The sequence below is a fragment of the Pieris brassicae genome, chromosome 9 (assembly GCF_905147105.1).
Source record: "Pieris brassicae chromosome 9, ilPieBrab1.1, whole genome shotgun sequence".
Classification (NCBI taxonomy): domain Eukaryota; kingdom Metazoa; phylum Arthropoda; class Insecta; order Lepidoptera; family Pieridae; genus Pieris; species Pieris brassicae.
The window spans coordinates 5084887-5104465 of record NC_059673.1 but is presented as its reverse complement, the minus strand read 5'-3'; the positions used below and the strand labels follow the sequence as shown (position 1 = coordinate 5104465).

The 19579-nt window shown below is 35.4% G+C and overlaps 1 protein-coding gene across 1 annotated transcript in view; it reads left to right on the top strand.

Annotated features, from left to right (window-relative positions):
- LOC123714681 (Down syndrome cell adhesion molecule-like protein Dscam2) overlaps positions 1-19579 on the top strand; it is a 120295-nt gene that overhangs the window by 31664 nt on the left and 69052 nt on the right. Inside the window, 1 exon segment of the mRNA XM_045669047.1 lies at positions 5850-5992. Coding sequence (XP_045525003.1) covers positions 5850-5992 — 143 coding nt within the window.

The following is a 19579-nucleotide window of genomic DNA, read 5'->3' as shown; positions in this document are numbered from 1 at the left end:
GTTCCGTGGTATAAAATTGTGTACCCCGCGTAATGAAGACCATGGTACAGTTTGGTATAACTTACTATTTAGATATAATCTAGATTTGTAAGAAACTAAACAATCGCAGCATCGACCTGCTAGACTTTTTTAATGTAATGTCAATTATAGATGGTTTTTAACTTCCGGCAATAAACAAAATTCTCTCTAGAACTTTTCATTGAACAAAATTTAATATTTAATATGGGCCTAATATTTTTTTATTTCTCGCACTACACATTTATATATAATATACAAGGTCGCTTTTTTTAGAATTGTATTTATATTAAAATTTTATGTTTCAATTTCGTAGTTTTCTTTGCAATTAATTTATTTAGAGGACGATAATCCTTAATCACGCTATTGATGTCACAATTGTAAAGAATGGTTTTCGATTTTAGCCGTTTCTAATGTCGGGTGGATTTAATTTCAATACTTCAAATTCAATACTGTTTTGTTTCTTTAAATCTACCTACCTACTATTTTGTATCATTTACCCTAAGAAGTAAAGTAATTATATCAAACAAAACAAGAGTCATCTTAAAATAACAAATGTTATTTATAATGGAAGCTTTATTTTTCTGAAAGAAAAATAATTTATATCGCGTTTTGATTTGACGAAGTCTCGAGAATTATTTATACACTCATTACAAGTGAAAATTTCGTACATTTTCCTTATTTGTATAAAAATATAACGATCGTTAATGGTCTTATTATGTTTACGCATTGATATTTAGAATCATATTCGAGTCAGAAAAAAAAATTCCATCGCTATTTAATAATAATGAAATGTGAAAAAAAATTAGGTCGGCTTTAGTGCAAACCGGTGCTATCTATGTATTAATTACATATGTATACAAAATATAAATTTAAATGATAAGAAAGCGAACAGTATTAGCCTAATGGTTTATGCTGACCCTCAACCCCGAAGTCGTGCGTTTGAAGGCTGTGCGCTGTTAACTCACCTACGGGGAAGGTGACCGTGTCTAAGACATGCTTTTCTCACGATTTTACTTGTGTATACAAAGAGATTTAGAATACCAAAATAACATAGATCTTGTACATCTCGTTCGTTTGTCAGTTATAAACACTATCATAATATCAAAATGGTGTCAGATCATGGAATATAACTTACTTAACGAGTTTATAACTTTGTCCAATTTAGTATAAATTGTAGCAAACATCGTTGGAAGACAATTTCGGACCCTTTCGCGTCGCGTGCCCAATTTTAATGAGAAAATGAATGTTGAAATTTATGTCAAAAGTTAAGCGTCCGGCTTATAAGGGCACGCTTTTGTTTTCCTTACAATCTTGGGCTTACGTAGAACAAAATACAAACAGACGTATGAAGTTCACACCCTATTTCCCTGTTATATTAGAAATTTTGTATTACATTGGCTAAAATCCATTTTGTCTTGTAAAAATAAGAATTGAAGATAATTAAATAAAAGTTTCGGACCGGATATAAACGTATAAAGTCAGCATTTATTATAACTGGCATTTAGATCCCAATTAAAATAGTACTGAAACTGCTACATTATTTTGATAGATGTATACATGTGCCGTACTGTTCACATAAGAAATATTGAACATACGCGATGTAAATGAGTGAAAATAAAAACTTTTATTTAGAGAACTGCTATAGATATGCATAAATTAATTCTTGAACTGTGTATTACGTAGTTTAGCTTTGTCATTCATCAAATTTACAAAGAAATTGTGGTAATTTTTCCGTCTCACGCGACTATTTTGTTTGAGCGCCGTGTATAAATCTCGAAGGCTCTCGGCTGACTCGAAGAGTGCTCGACAAATTGCATCATGTTTGACAGAATGGCTAATGGTATGCACTTTGACAATGTACATTGGAAACCTTTAAGATATTCTGAGTTTTTGATCATCGATTGTTATTGGAAAGTTTTGATCGTGTCATAAAATTTAAGTTCCTTTTTTCGAAGGGATGTGTCAATGTTTAGAAAAACTAGCAGATTTTTAGATTTCTCCTTTTAATTATGACTATATGTATTGTTTTATTGATATATGATTTAGGACGAATACGAACTTCTTGAAAATATCCTGGTAATCATTGGCGTTAGCAATCTCTTGTTGCACGAGATGTTGGTACATTATAAGCAGCGCTCTTCAAATGAGCTGCAGTTTCATTCAGATACAAAGAGACAACAATACTATTACATTATTATATTAATTTTAAACAAAGTTTTCTTTTATAAATGATAGCAATTAGATGTTATATATATATTATAATTATTCTTTAATGACTCTCTAGTAATGCCTATTTGATTTATTTTTGTTATTCAGTCCTTAAACAATGTTCTAAAAAATGACTTATTGAATAATCTATTAATATAACAGTTTATAAATAGGTATGAACATATTCATGAAAATCTTCGTAGTGTAATAACTTATTTAATGGAAAAGATATTGAAAATACACCTTTTATTAGTTACTTTCCGGGAAAAGTAACATTACTTCAAGAAAGAAACTGATATCTGGTCGATCAAGGTAGATGATAAAGTTTCGTATATAACTATGGAAAGAAAGATATTTTTGTCGGTAACACATTGATAGTTCGATTAAGGCAAACGACGCATTGATTTCCCAGCGGTATAGCCGTTTTGCTGAACTTTGCTCTAGGCACCTGCCGATATATTACCCTACAATCTTCATAGGTTTGATCAAGCATTGTTCAGTGTTATACTTGTAAAACTTCAAATAGGGCCTAGAATATACAAGCTTTTTACAAACCGATCAAGTCTACTCACTATGTATTAGGTAGTTTTATAAAATTCAAACGTATTTCACATAGCAAAAAATTCACACCTTATTGATAATACTTATGGCTTACGAATGTTTTTAAACGGTGAACAATAATAATTTATTGTCTTTATTACATTAATTTTAAACTATACATATATTCTTACAAAAAAGTTAATTGATATGTTATTTGTAAAGGTGACAAAACGATATTAGTTATAATTTTAATGCCCGCGTGAATCGTATCAAAAGGCCTCCCCCATCTTCTCCCATTGGCCCGTTGTGGTTAATTTAAAGCCAAATTTTATTTAGTTAGAACTCTTTCTTGACTTGATATTTTTGAAAATATTAAAAAAAATCTATGTTTATCTAATCTATCAATTACGTTACATTACAAAGCGACATGGTATTTGTCAAACCTTGTAACTGCTCAGAAAAAAAACACATTTTCTAACGATACCGAACATTTAGAACTTTCTAAATTCTGTGTATTACAATATTCAGAAATACAATTAAAAAAACTAATTCAATTGGCAGGAAGCTTGTTTGCAGACGGATTAATATTAAATTTAAAATCAATTATAAATACAGAAAATTCTCATTTCATTCTGTCTTTGTAATGCGGTTATATAAATTGTTTCCTTCGTCTGGCTTTTGCGATAAGCGCTTCTACGCAATATGAATTTTATGTTTTCAAGGAATTGTTGATTGTCTATTAATATTATTAATTTAGTTTTGTTGTATTAAAATACGTTTTACAACTTATAATTAATTAAGGTTAAGTGAATTCATAATAAGTCTTCAATGTTTTTTTATAAATTATATATTTGAGTGTTATTGTTAAACAAAAAATAATCAAAGACACAACGAATATCTTTGAGATATAGTTTTATTTAATTAATTTTTTGCCAATTAAGAATATAAACAATAAACTTAGAAGAAAAATATTGTGCGAAGGGAGGTCTGATCAAGAAGAGAATTTTAAAAAAGGTATCACAATTTATAATACCAAAAATAATAATTATTATTTTAATCAAATAATAAATATAAAATCAATAAAAATATTGGGATATAAATCCAGACTAATAACTTACCAAACAGAGAGGTTTTTTTATAATAAAGTAAAGTCTCAAGGGTAGGCCTAGTGGCTTCAGCATACGACTCTCATCCCTGAGGTCGTAGGTTCTATCCCCGGCTGTGCACCAATGGATTTTCTTTCTATGTGCGCATTTAACATTAGCTCGAACGGTGAAGGAAAACATCGTGAGGCTTGTCTTAGACCCAAAAAGTCGACGGAAGAAGGCACAGAAGGCTGATCACCTACTTGCCTATTAGATTAACAAATGATCATGAAACAGATACAGAATCTGAGGCCCAGACCTAAAAAGGTTGTAGCGCCATTGATTTTTTTAAGTCTCAAGGGAATGTCTCGAGATTTCATTATTTTACAATTTACATAACTTGTATTAAAGCGTTAATACAAATTAACATTACGTGAGTGTATATGCTAAGTGGTCAGTTTTATATTATATAATTATTTTTAAAAGTCCCTTCTACACGTCCTCTGGCATTCATTGAAACGTACTCTATAACCACTTAAAATCATGACTAAATGCAAATCAGATAAAATCTGATGCTAAGGTCAGCATTCACGTAAATTATTAAAATTATGGATAAAATATAATGGAACATAAAGGTTTGCTCGAAATTCAATTTGCTTTGGGCCTGACGTTATATAATCAACAAGAACTTGTATATAACTAAAATATTTACCTGGCATTTACATTCACAAAATTACTCTGATACCAATCTAAAACGGCAATTTTTCTTTCATCTTTTTTCATCTCGCCAAATATCAGCCGAAGTATCTCAGAATTAACATACTAAATGAGGTAAAGGCATTGTACTGCCTCAAATATGCACTAGACTTAAATTTTCCAGCTCCTCCCTACACCCTACCCGAGAGCAATTACTATCTCCCTAAGGCTTTTTTTTGTTACGTCATCAAGGTTCGATATCTGTTCCCGTTAACCGGAAATTAAAAAATTACTAAGCAAATTTTATCGTGCGTGTTATTGACAGGATATAACATGTTTTGGTAAATCAGGTAAAATATTACGGAATTCCTATTTAATTTGAAAGTAATGTTTTATAAAGTATTGGACATTCAGATTTCTGTACGGTTAATTTAAGTTTTAATCAAAAATTATTAATAAATATTTTTAAATAAATTGCTCTCACCACGAACAAAATCAGGACTTGCTGGTTATACAAATCTGTGAACTAGATTTGCATAGCATAGCCGACAATAATTCTTTGGCTAGACATACCTCTCCTCGAAACCTGGCCGTTCCATTATCTACGAATCCGTATGATATGTGCCCAGTGTGTAAGGGGAGAATATCGTATCGATGTCCTAAGGGTCCGTTCGTGGTAGGCGACGTTGTATGACGTTGTGTTATTGTTTTTTATCCGCAATTAAACGGTGGACTTGCTCATACGGTGAAGGAAAACCAATTGACCATCTATATCCAAAAATGTCGATATGTATAAGACATAAAGACACGGTCTAAAAATGGTCGATATGGAGGGATCAATCTAGAGGGAAAGAGGGTTTTTTGTAGAATCCTTGCATATAAAGGTAAATTTAGTGTATATATCTTCGAAATTATCATAGCAAGTACAGACCAAGAAATTGATTCGTATGATGTTACAAAAGTTAAGTTTGCAACTCGTGGTAATCTGAAAGTTGCTGACTTCAAGTCTTAGTTTATCAAAGCTTTAACTTTGTTTATAAGATATTATTAGTATATAAATAGTTTCAGCCTACAAACAAAAAAATACTTTTTAAAAGATGACTTTATATACAATTAACGAGAACCATTTTCTCATGTTTCGCATCATACTATTTATCATCAGTAGTAGTAGTACAGTTTTATGTCAAGATAAATTTATCATTTAGACCACGTCTTAACAATATTTATTTAAAATTGACTTTACCGATGTTTTTAATGCCATATTAAAATTGTGTTGTATTAGTAGAAATATTTCATCCGCAGACAAGTCTTGGCCAACGGTACGCTGATGTTCCTCCCTTTCCCGGCCGTTCACTACCGACAGGATGTGCACAGTGCTGTGTACCGGTGCCGAGCGCACAACGCCCATGGCGCTATTGTATCCCGGGATATGCGCACACAAGCAGGTCAGTTAAAGGAATGTCATAGACTAGACTACGAGAAATTGCTCTAAAATCTTTAAATCCGTCACAGAGTCACAATAGAGTATTTTGTGATAATGTTGTATATAAATACTATACTAAATCCTTTGACTGGCTAGTAGAAAGCATAACTTTGTTATATGGAAATGTCGTAGAGTGTAAATGCCCGTGTCGCATAACAATGGCAGGACCGAGTTTACTCTGGCCTAGATTGTTCACGATTTATTCGACAAATTCTGAATAGCTTTTAACAGGAATGCGATAGCATACAGCGTTTGATGTACAATGCGTTTGAATTTAAAGCTTTGTGCCGTGTTTATATAATTAACAGTGTGACTAGTATATATAGGTTGATTGGTTTGTAAAAGCTATTAACACCTCGAGTCTATTTGGTCAAAAATATTTTTTCTTATAAGAAAATTAATAAAAATTCAACAGTTTGGAATACTACCAAAAAATCATGTGTGTGTACTCATGTACACGCGTTAGAAGTTATACTTCTTTGGCGTAACAAGATAAAAATCTTTTTTAAAAAAATTCTTTCGCCTTTGTTGTGTTTGTTGACGTTTGTAGAAAAAACGACACTAATAATAGAAAAAAATATTTAATACATTATCTTTATTAACTAGAGTTAATAAAGATTATTTAAAGATGACAATGAAAATTATTTCTACTTAATTGGTATATATTTGGGACGATGTGCGCGCTTTGTAAAAATTTACTCTCATAATATTTCCCTAACGCACCAAAAGAAGTATAAATTCAATAAATTCCGATAGGTTTTATATCTTGATTGAGTTGCTTTCTATAAAGATGTCTTTTGAGAATATCTCATTCATTTTAATAAAATCACATATTAATTTAAAAAAATCGAAACTACAGGTTGTTTTCATCTGAAACAACCAAATCATAATACAATATAAGCTGGTTAACATGCAGCCAATGGTGATATCAATTAATCTATACATTACATCGTATAGCATAGCCACATAATTAAAATCAAAAAACAAAAGCTCAATCAAATGGGCTTTAATAATGTGGTGATTCTGTTTAAAATACATGTTTGATAACAAAAAGCGTCAGTGTTATAAATAAAATAATAAAATAGTCTAAACTAAGAAAAATGTGTGCGTGGATTAGTGTATACACGTAAGAAGTGAAACTTCTTTATGACCTTAATTTTCGACAAATGATCTACTATATGCAACTTTACAGTAATTGGTTAAATAAAGATAAATTAGATAAAGTTCAACGAAAGGCTTTTATATTCATAGACATGAATACAAGTAATACAATTATTTCATTTTACCCTATTACTACTAAAATTATTACAGAATTTCATTAATTGTATTAGAATTATTACTATCATTGTTATAGTTATTATATATTACCGTGGTAGGGACAATAAAAAGATGGGCCGTAACGGAAAAATGTGACGGTATTTTTTTTCCAACGCCGATAAAGAAGTTTCACTTCGAAAGCGGTAGCTATAACCCTGTTCTGTTTCGTGATGTGTGAACATGTTGTTCCTAAGAGGTAAAGAGATGATCAGTCTTCTGTACCAAATACATGACTTTTTAGGTCTGAGGCGGTTTCCTCACGATGTTTTCCACCACTGATGTTAAATGCACCCAGACAGTTAATGCCTGATAATTCCTTACACATACAATTCCAGACGCTAAAACATATATGTGATAGGATTTTGCCTATCTGCTGGCTTAAATTTCCTATTATACTTACTAACTATACCTAAAGTATTACAGCACTGCCGCATTAATATTAAGACAATTTTAAATTAGCACCAAATACAGATAAATAAATCAATGTATTTTTTGAATACCATCTTTGCGTTATTCACGTGAAGGTCTGTTTACCGAAGCCTTTTATGGCGCATCGGTTGATTAAACCACCACTTATTGCAGTTAATTACATTTCGCTTCATTGGATAATACCCTCTTGGGAATTTTTTTCAGTGTTTTATTGCTTTACTTCCCTGTCTATTGAATCGTATAAATCCACTGGAGTTTTTTATTCGAAACTCGAACATCAATTCTTGAAAATACTGTGCTGTATTGGAAATAATAAACTCGAATGAAAGACATCATTCGAATTTATTACTTTAAGCTTTCTGAGCATTTATCTATATTATAGAATTAATTTCCGTTACTTGTTATCTTGTCATTTTATAATGTACCTTTTTATTAGATAAATGTAAGGAGATACATACAATGTTATGTAGAAGTAAAAAGAGCATAAAAGAAAGGCGATATTGTAGAATAAAAGATGATATGGTTCTAGCGATATAGATTACGAAACCAAGAGGTAGATCTTTGGTGAAATATAACTTTTTAACTAAACAGGCAATTTAGGTATTTATATCACAATAGGTATAAAGCGGTTGAACGATATTTTCGCTAATTAATTCCTTATTAACTGTGCCTAGTAAATATGTCGCTTATAATCATTTGACTATTCGAGTGTTGAAAAACAATTAACATGAAACGCAGATGACGTAATAATTGATAGTGTTGTATTGAATTTCTTTAAACAATCAGTGAATGATGAATTGATTTCGACTCCTTTCTCTACAATTGAATCACAAAATTAAACGAGCTATTTTGATATCGAGTGACCCAGCCTGGATGTGACATCAACGGTCCTTGTTCCATGACAATCCGAACTAAGTGCATCGTGTGACGTGTTGATAGTGATAGAGTAGTAACTGTACTTTAACTCACTTTGCCCCAGTACATGTTGATAAGTTTGTTTTAGGTATAAAATCAAACCAATAAATAATCACAATACATAATTTGAAGCAGTCACCAATAGATTTATCTTTGTATTTACGGTTAAGGCAAAGTTTATGAGAAAATAAAGAAGGATGTGACATATGGGATACATAGTTTGCGCTAAGAATAAGATTCAGGCTCAAGACTTAGCACTTAGTATGTTTCTCGTATGTCAAAAATATATTAGGTACGTGTTTCAATATAAGCACCAAAGTCTCGATTCTAAATCTTCAAAAGTTCATATTTTAGAAGGTTAAACAAATTTTAATCTAGTTCGGAATATTTTGACGTGACGAAAAAATATAATGATAACGAAATCGGGGGAAACAGTTTCGCGTTGTAGTTTCAACTCTATCCTCTACATATAAAACTAAATTATACCACTGACTAGCTAAATATTCAAAAAAAATATTAAAATAAGCGAGAACAGTTACGAATCGCATGCGGTGGAAGCGCTACCATTTTGAGATTATTTTGCTGCGTATCGAAATTATCAACTAGTAACTTGTGGGTCAGAGAAGCTACGCTGTTTTTAATCATCAATTGTCGTAAAAATCTATCAATTATAGCCTGGTGTACATGTATTCACGAACAATACGGCCGTGTCCGTTACATAGCCACACCCCATTATTTTTCAAATGAAATCTATTTTTGACGGTGCTTCTAAAAATTTGTATTTTGAGGATTCAGTCGGGCCTTAGTGTGGCGTTCAAAACGGCCATACTTACATACTTGGCTAAGAACGAAAATGACAAACTATATAGATGCAAAAATTCAAGTATAAAAAGAGTTTTGTAGCATACCTGGTTATATTTATAATCTCCATATGACCTATGTTTTTATCTCTCAATTCTCTAGGAGCAGTAGCCTTAGTTCTACAGGAGATTGTACGCAGGCAGATATTGCGTACGATTTTCGGCTATGAGTGACAAGTGTAGGCGTAGGCCGTCCCACATGTATTAACATATTTGAGCTTATATTTAGTAAGTAATAAAATGTTTAACTACTAACCAAAATGGATGTTTGTTATCAGAACTGAATATAATAATTATTAACATTGATTAAAAATGATTAAAAATATAACTAACAGATGTCCTAGTTCCTGGAATGACTTCTTCTTCTTGTTATAGTACCATTTCCTCATCATCATGGCTAGAATAATTTTAGATGCGCGCTTCTAAACAATGACTAGGTGCTTTGACCAAACCATTATCTAAGGTTTTTCAACAAGACGTGCATCTGCGGCCTGGTCTCCTCTACCTGCCATATTGCCTTATGTGATTAGTTGAAGGAAATCGTATTTTTGGTGTTACGTAAAACGTGTCCAAAATAAAAAGTGTTTATTAAGCGTCATTTAATAAGCACCTCTTTGTTCTTCTGAATTATGTCAAGCACAGTTGTATTTCGTATGCGGTGACTCCAAAATATTTTAGGCATATGTCGATAAACCCAGATCTCAAATGCTTTCAGTTTTTCGGACATAGTCTCTGTCAGAATCCAAGATTCTACGCCGTATAGCAGCACAGAGAAGACGTAACATCACGCAATGCGAGTTCTGTAAGATTTAGGTGCTTGTAACAAAGTACTTTTTTTAGTAAGTACTTTTTGAGAAGGCGTACCGCGCTTTTTCAATACTCAGCGGATTCCGATGCTATGGTCACCCCTGTCATCAATCACTGTGCCTTAATATCATATCAGTCTCGAGGATGTAATGGTGGTATGGAATGACTTTGATCCTTATAAATAAAAATGTGATTTGTCACATAAACACTACAGTTAATTGTATGTACAATGACATTAATAATATTTAAATTGTACTCTAATCAAATAAAGCTATGTTTTATATATTCATGTAATAGTCGTATACATTATCGTTGTCCCAAATGAATTGTACTATTTCACTTTATAATCGGCGCTGATAATGATTTTATCTAACTTTTGTATTATATTGCTCTTTGTTCAATGGATTAATGATTAATGTTTAACTTTATTTATTTACACACATTTATTCTTAGAGTCAATTCTATCTAAAAGAGTCGAGAGCATGTAAAGTCTACAGAATACCTGGACCACTTCTACATAAAGAATCGTATATGCTATAAATAAACATGTGGCGCTACAACCCTTTAAAGTCTGCCAAATAGATGATCAGCCTTATGGGCCTATCACGCCGGTTTCCTCTCTATTTTTTACCTTCACTGAGCGAGTCTTAAATGTTAACAAAGAGAAAGTTACGGTTGAGAGTCGCACGCTTAAACCACTTGGCCAATACTGCTATTTTCCTAAATCCTATGATAAATTAAGCACTTGACAATTAAAATTAAAAAAAAATGGTATTTAAATAAATCCTTCTATACAGGGCAAAGGACGTCAGTAGTACATAATTAGGATAAAATGGTAAAATAGAAATTAGTAGAACTTTTCATGATAATCTTATGATTATTGATGGTTATAATGTACGAGAATATTTGTATATGTCATATAGTCATCGACTGAAACCGATCAAGGCACAAGCGTATTTTAACTATAGATATAAAGGCAAAAAAAAGTTCACAAAAAGTGTGCTACTTTGAATGAATTCCTGTCTAGCCAATACAATAATTGTGGCTAATATGTAATAATATGTTGACTAAATGTTCTACTAACTAATGTTCATTAACAGTCTTAGACTTCTATAATGTTTGCACTCTATGTTCGTGTGTTAGAGATACTTGCACTTATATTCACTACACTAGATTTATTACCTCGAAAGGTTTAGTTCCCTTAGGTGTCTTATTCCTCTTAAATAACAATCAATAAACTACTTAAGGCTCCACAAGTACTGTTTAAAATCGATCAATAACTTTTCTCTCAAATCAAACTCGCTTTGCTAATTGTTACAATTGAGCTCAGATGACCTGGAACGATACGATATTGTAAACACAATGTATAATTTCTTAGGTTTGTGGTAATACTTAAAATCTGATATATATTATTATACTATATATTATACTACATCCCAAGAGACTGTACACTAAAGTGAACAAAATCCAAGATGGAGGAAAGGATGGATCTCTTATATTTTAGACGTTTATTATTTTTCGATTGCTCTGCGGCCACCCCAGCTTTTTTGCTCCTCTGAGGTGAAATGGGACTAACGTGTCCACACAAGTAGCATCCCATACCAATGTCCGTCCCATACTCCTATCCTATCCGGCCGCTTGACATAGTCTCTAGCGATGCCTGTTGGGTCCTAAATGGCTGGAATATTGACGGAGGCAAGAGAGCCCCGTATGTCGTTTTCAGTGTGAAGAGAAAAACGACCTGCACTCTTTTGGCAATGGAGGCCGAGTTGTCCAAGGCTACTTACTTATAGCCACAGGGATACTTATGGGAAGTACAGAATATGGACACTCCTAAGCGGAGGCTGATGGCACTGTCAAGTGATTCAGGGTCCAAAAGGGTGCCAGTGTTTTTTTTAATAAATTATTTTTTCTCATATCACTTAGATGACGTCATTAAATCTCTCTTTTGTTCCCTGTCTTATAATAGACGTATATCATCACAAAAATTACGAACATGCTGGAAAATACGGTTTCCATACTAAAATCATTTAGAATATGTGCAAATGAATGTTACACCTATATCTCCGTTTGAATTATTTTAAGATACGGGTTATACACGTGTAGGTTACACTTCAAAGGGTTAAACTAATATAATTAGTTTTGGTTATTACATATAGAGGTGTAACTTGTGTAGATTGATATACACTTTAGTCAGCTGCCCTTATATTGTATTATTATTAATTGGTGCTTATATTGTATTATTTTTGTATATTTGTAAGTCCAATTATAGTATCTTTTTCAGAATAGGATTAGTAAAAACATCATCCCCGTAATATATTTATATATGATGCCATATTATATTACAGCATCTAAGAAGTTGTATGTAATTGGACAAGTCACTGCAAATAAACAGATACAAAAAGTCTAAGAAGGTTAAATGTGCCATTTTCTATCCTGGGGTAGCGATTGATCAACGGATTTTTTAATGTATAATGGAGAACAACACTGCAAGGGAACTGCCAAGTATTAGAAACATAAACATTAAGATAATAGGTAGTCTTGCTTGTTAAGAACATAATTATACAGACTGAAAAAAGTTTCACTCTGATACACACACACACAGTCCTATCGATTGGGACTACACAGTATTGTTATATGTCTCAGATTAATAAATTTTCGCTTTCTGCCTGTCTTGTTTAATTTTGATCGAATGCGGTGATTGCGATCGAATCGAACGTCCATATCAATGAGAATTAAAATAGAGATGAAAACATGTCACATAATTCTTCATAAAGGCTTTGTTGATTTGCAATGCACAAAGGCCTGAAAATTATGCAGAGGAATACCTTCATAACAATAAAATCAGCCCTATGCTCTCATTAACTCGTTGACGTTTAATTGGTCCACTTTCATATACCGGGGTAGTCCAGCTCAGTAAACAAGACTATTGCAGTTTAACTCCCTTGTAATTACGATTGTCTCTCATATCAGCGTTAATAACAGAAATAAACAGTGTTTAATTATCAATTACACAATATTAATGAAACGTTATTGAATATTAAAGCGGGACTGTACTTTGAAAACTAATTTGACTGATTACAACAATAGTAACTTTATCTTCATGAATTGGGATTGAACCAAATTATGCAAGAAAAGTTTGATTAAAAGGCCTTAGTTAAGCAATTTTATTTTAAATATTTCACGAGGTAGTTGAGGGTATCAAAAGTCTATAATAATTTGATATGGCTTACAGCCTGTAGTCGGTAGACCAAAAGCAGATCCAGTGCTTATATCGAAACTTAAAAAAAAAACAACTGCCAATATGGGGAATCATTTAAAGGATCTTCAAGCCCCGCGTAAGTCACAAAAATAAAGATATTTTCATTTAAGTTTTATGGAAATTACGTTAACGTATTTTGGGGTTGGTTATAAAGAAAAAGACCTTTTAAAGGAATAAATATCACTTAAATATCGACAAAAAACCTCCACATCTTAGGAGGAACTGCGTAGAGAACTACGCGCAAAAAGATACGGTAAATAGAATACGAATCGTTTACGCAACCGTCATTTCACTTAATACATATTTACCATTACTTTATATACGACGTTAAAGCCAGTTTCTGGTACTATCTATTGTACACGACGGTATATCATATAGTGAATTGTAAGCACTTGACCCAGCAAGTACGTATATGCATATTATCAAGGCATTTTCCACGAAGAACTGATCACCTGTCCAGGCGATAGGTTTACTGTACCGAGAATATTAATTCAATTAAATTCAATTTATATTTTCTCTATGAAACGATCCAAGAAACCATTGATACCCTTTCCTCACAGTGTAAACCTAACTATAACGATAGTGACGTGACAGTTTAGGTAAGAAGCTGCAATTAGGATTAGTAGATTTAGTTTGACTCTGTGACATTAATTTTCGAATCACCAGTCGTAAACATCATCTACTATATTAAGGAATTACAATTCAATTAATACAACGTAAGCTTTTAAGATTCCATTAAAAAACATGTAACGGAATAATTCGCAGCTCGCGAATGAAACATTTCGTCCAATTAGTCCGATAATTTTCTTTCCAACTTTTTCGCTCGCAATTTGCATTACGTTCGCTGTTCTCTAATTTGACTAATTTCACTCATTTTTATAGAATTCCTTAATTTTATTGGTAATCAATCTACAGAACTGTGCTTTTTGCCAGTAATTTATATGAATTATGGAATTCGAGTAATGATGCAATTAGGCAAAAGCAACCAAGATATTAATCCGTTAGATACTGTTGCGGTAGAATGAAGGAAAAATGTCGCGAGGGAACTGTGTGGGCAGACATTTCCGTATCCATTTAGTATGTTTTTACAGCTCTCTACCGTAAGTTAATTTTTTTTTTGACGAGGAGTGATCACAGGACACCTACAACTTTATTCGTGTTTTTATATCTTTATGTAGTGAATGTGAAAAATTTTGCATGATTCATACAAGGTTTTTAACCTGTTAATCCTTTAATTCTATATATCGGTTAGAGATAGTCAAATAAACCCGAATCAACAAGCCTATAGAACAAGGAGTTAAGGCGAACAATAAATCAGACGCACCACAGTGTCCGTCCATTAGTCCGTTCCGCCAGCATTTCACATCGGACAGCACATTAGACATCCCATTTAGCGCTGGAACCTGCTATACGTGTTTAAACATTGATAATGATAGTCAAATAGAGCAAGATCGAATAGCTAAAAATATTCAAATACAAGAAATATCGATTTATAATTAAACATAGGTTTTACGTCTAATAGCAGTGATTGGTTACGTAATTCGTCACTGATATGTGTCAAAAAAACTGTTCTCGTTATATAGTAAATATGATTTTAAATTTGAGAATAATTTTAAAGTTTCAATTTATCTCCTATCCCTGGAAATATCACCATTAACGATATATATATATAATACTGTTGCCATGCACAATAATTTAACCCAATAATATCCGGGGAAAAATTGGTTGGTGCCATGCATTTATTCGGTAATGACATCTTTTTTCATTAACAAAATTGTTAATGAAGAAAAATCTTCTTATATGAGCTATACAGTCTCATAAGCTCTTTTGTCCGCCAAAAAATTCTTAAAAGAACTAGGATAGTAAAAATATTTTCAAAGTTAAACACAATATGCCCGTATCTAGATAGTACTAAATCTAGATTTAAAATTTAATTGAGCTGGAAACTAGGTTTACATTTTGGGCTTGATTACGAATCAGTCTCAGTTAGTTTAGAATGTATTTCCAAACAGCATTCCGTTCACGCATACTCCACTAACGTCACTACGTTAGAAGACAGATTAATTATAGCCTGTGGCTTTCATCCGATATACAAATTAAATCATTTCAATTATACAAGTCACCCTACCTGATTGTACATATATATATGTAAGATATACGTGATATGTTCTAAGAGAAATAAACTAGTAATAAAACTCATGTACCTCTACAATGCATCTATATGAAAGTATGCAAATCAGTTGGGATTTCAACAAAAGATAACTACAGAATAACACATTTATTCATCAAAAATTCGCCACAATATATTTCGAAATACCTAATTATGATCTGAATTGTAGTATAACTTTTGTTGCATACATAGAATATATATTTATTGAAGTGAAACTTCTTTAGCGCCTTGAGGGTATGAGGGTAATTTTTTTACGTATGAAACGCTATAATACATTAGTGTCACGAAGATGTGCAGTATTTTTTTTATGTAATAGCAGGCAAACGGGCAAGAGGCTCACCTGATGTGAAGCGACACCGCCGCCCATGGACACTCACACCGCCAGAAGGCTCGCAAGTGCGTTGCCGGCCTTTCAAGAATTGGTACGCTCTTTTCTTGAAGGACCCTAAGTCGAATTGGTTCGGAAATACTTCAGTGGGCAGCTGGTTCCATATAGTGGTGGTGCGCGGCAATAACTGCCTTAGAAAACGCTCAGTTGTGGAACGACAGACGGACGGACGTCGAGGTGATACGGATGGTATTTTGTATTTTGCCTTGACGTCCGATAATGAAACTCAGCTGCGGGTTAGACCGAACAACTCTTCTGAACACTCCCCATGGTAAATGCGGTAGAAGATGCAGAGGGACCCAACATCTCTACGCAACGCCAAGGGATCAAGCCGCACGGAAAGTGATTGGTCGTCGACGATTCAAACCGCTCTTCGTTGAATACGGTCAAGTGGAAGGAGCTGGTACTGGGGAGCTCCCGCCCAGAGGTGAGAACAGTATTCCATGTGGGGCCGAATTTACGCTTTATAGAGTTGCAAGCGGTGGCCCGGAGTGAAGTACCGTCTCGCCTTGCTGAGCACACCAAGCTTTTTGGAGGCTAATTTAGCCTTCCCTTCCAAATGACCGCGAAACTGGATGTTATTCGATATGTCAACACCCAATATTCCGATGTTAGCTGAGGCTTTAAGGAGAGTGCCTTCAAACAGGGGAATAGCGACAAAGGGAGTTTTTTTAGCGGAAAACGCGCATACTTGTGTCTTCTTGGGGTTAAATTGGACTAGATTTAGTCTACCCCAGTCCGAGACTCCACGTAAAAGAGTTTCGACTTCAGACACAAGTTTGTTCCGGCACTCATCAACAACAGCCCGAGAAATACCTGCCCGGCCCGTGTAAAAAGTATTCCCAGTACTGTCGTCCGCATAGCAATGAAGGTTGCTAAGTTGCAACATATCATTAATATGCAGAATAAACAGGGTCGGGGATAGGACACAGCCTTGTGGGACACCAGCATTGACGGGTTTAAGGTCGGAGCATGCTCCGTCGATGACGACCTTAATGCTCCAATCAGCGAGAAAGCTGGAAATCCAGTTGCATAATTTCTCGGGGAGCCCATAGGCTGGAAGCTTCGAGAGCAGTGCTCTGTGCCACACCCGATCGAAGGCTTTCGCGATGTCCAAACTTACCGCCAGCGCCTCCCCCTTGGACTCAATTGCCTCTGCCCACCTATGTGTAAGGTATACAAGCAGGTCACCAGCTGAGCGACCACGACGAAAGCCGTACTGAGAATCGCTAATCAGCTGGATGCCCTCTAGATACCTCAAGAGCTGGCCGTTAATAATGGTTTCCATTATTTTGGAGAACAAGGAGGTTATTGCGATTGGGCGATAGTTGGACGGATCAGAGCGATCGCCTTTTTTAGGGATCGGATGTATCAAAGCTGTCTTCCAGCACTTCGGAACAGTGTTGAGGGAGTACAGGTACCGGAAAAGGCACGTTAGGACCGGAGCCAACTCAGGAGCACAAGTACGCAGCACAATTGGGGGGATGCCATCTGGCCCGCTCGACTTATGGATGTCCAGGGAAAATAAATGTTTACGGATAGCACGTTGCCGGAATGTAACTTCAGGCATCGTAGTATCACACCGCAATAATGTCGGTGGTTCCTTCCCCTGATCATACAAAGTTGAGTTCGACGCAAAGAGACAGCCTAGAAGATCGGCCTTCTCTTTTGCAGTATGGGCCAGTGTGTCATCCTCCCTATGGTGGAATAGGGGGCTGACAGAAATTCCCTTGGACAGCTTTGGCAAGAGACCAGAAGGCTCGAGTTCCCGAAGGAAGGTGGACCAATCTCTCACCAAACCTGGCAATATGCTCTGACTTTGCCTTAGCGATTTCCCGCTTGAAGGACCTAGAGGCTGAATTGTATGCTTTTTTACGTTTGCCGATAGCCGCATCACAGGATGTCACCGCTTCTGCCCAGACTTTAAAGCATTCACGCTTACGGCGCAAAGCCTCTTTGCACGAACGCCTAAACCAAGGCTGGGACTTGCCACCGACCGGCACCGCAGAGAATGGCATAAAAAGTTCCATGCCCTGCAGGACCATATCAGCGACAGAGTCAGCGACGGCATCCGGAGTACTCAACGAAAAGCAAATGGGCCCCCAAGGGTAGGACGCAAAAAAAGACCGCATCCCGTCCCAATCTGCTGACTTATAGTGCCACACACGGCGACACCCCGCAAAGCTAGGCCGTAAAGGGCGCGTGAGCGGCACAATGCTCCGTACCACACAATGATCTGATGAATCCAATGGCGGGTCAACAGAGACTTGGTAGGTCTCCGGATGTGAAGTCAGCAGGAGGTCCAACAAAGAAGGTTTATGACCATCCACATCTGGTATTCGCGTAATCGCAGAGACTATTTGTGTCAAGTCGTAGGCTAAAGCAAAGTCGTGAAAGGATCTTCCCACGTGATCGGTGGTTTCAGAACCGAGCCAATCGGCATGGTGGGCGTTAAAATCGCCAAGAATCACGATTTCAGCGGTAGGAATCCTTTCGAGCAGGGAATCTGTAGCCATTTGGATGTGCTCAATGAGTCGGTCAGTTTCGGTATTTCCGCTATGGGACCTATACAGGCATGCGTAGAATCGCGGATGGTCATCACAGTCTACGCGCGGCCAGTGGTTAGATAGGTCCCTTCCTTCAAGCATCCCGAGGCGACGAGAACAGATATCCTCTCTGACGTACACGCAAACTCCAGCCCGCGGCACAAATGAATGTTCCAATTTGTACCCCGGGTAGGAGAGGTAAGAAGTATCAGCCGGGGAGGAAATCTGAGTCTCGGTAAGAAAGAGCAAGGCCGGCTTTGCATTCTCTAAATGATAGTGGACAGCGTGGATGTTGGAGTTGAGCCCCCTAATATTTGTGAAGTCCACGGCGAGTGTGGATGGGGGTGCCTTTGTTGGATTGCCCCGTTTGCCCCGAGACCGATAATTATTTTTTTTTAATATTTATTTTATTTATTTTTTTAAAGCTGGTGGACGCCCAGAGGGGGATTCTCCACCGCAAGCGCGTGTGGTACCCTGGGGTAGATTCTGATTCTTCTGCACCTTCATATTTCTTGTAGAGGGGGGGGATGGGCTCCGGGATACTTTCTCACCGCACGAAACGCGAGTACAAGAAGGCGAAACTTTTGTATCACTTTACGCCGGTTTTCTGAAAGACAGTGGTACTACCCCGGTCGTGCCTGCCCGTTTGGCTGAAGCCAGGAGGCAACAGCATGGCACTCCCACTAGGAAGGGATTGACTGATTGCGCTGGTGAAATAACCTCTGTCACAGGTTATTTCACCAGTGGGCGATGGGGTCGTCACGTCCCGATGCCAGAAAATTTTTGACAACAGATTTTTGTCGAAGAAAAGGGAGAGAGCGATTCAGACCGATTGAATGAGAGTGAGAAAAGGCA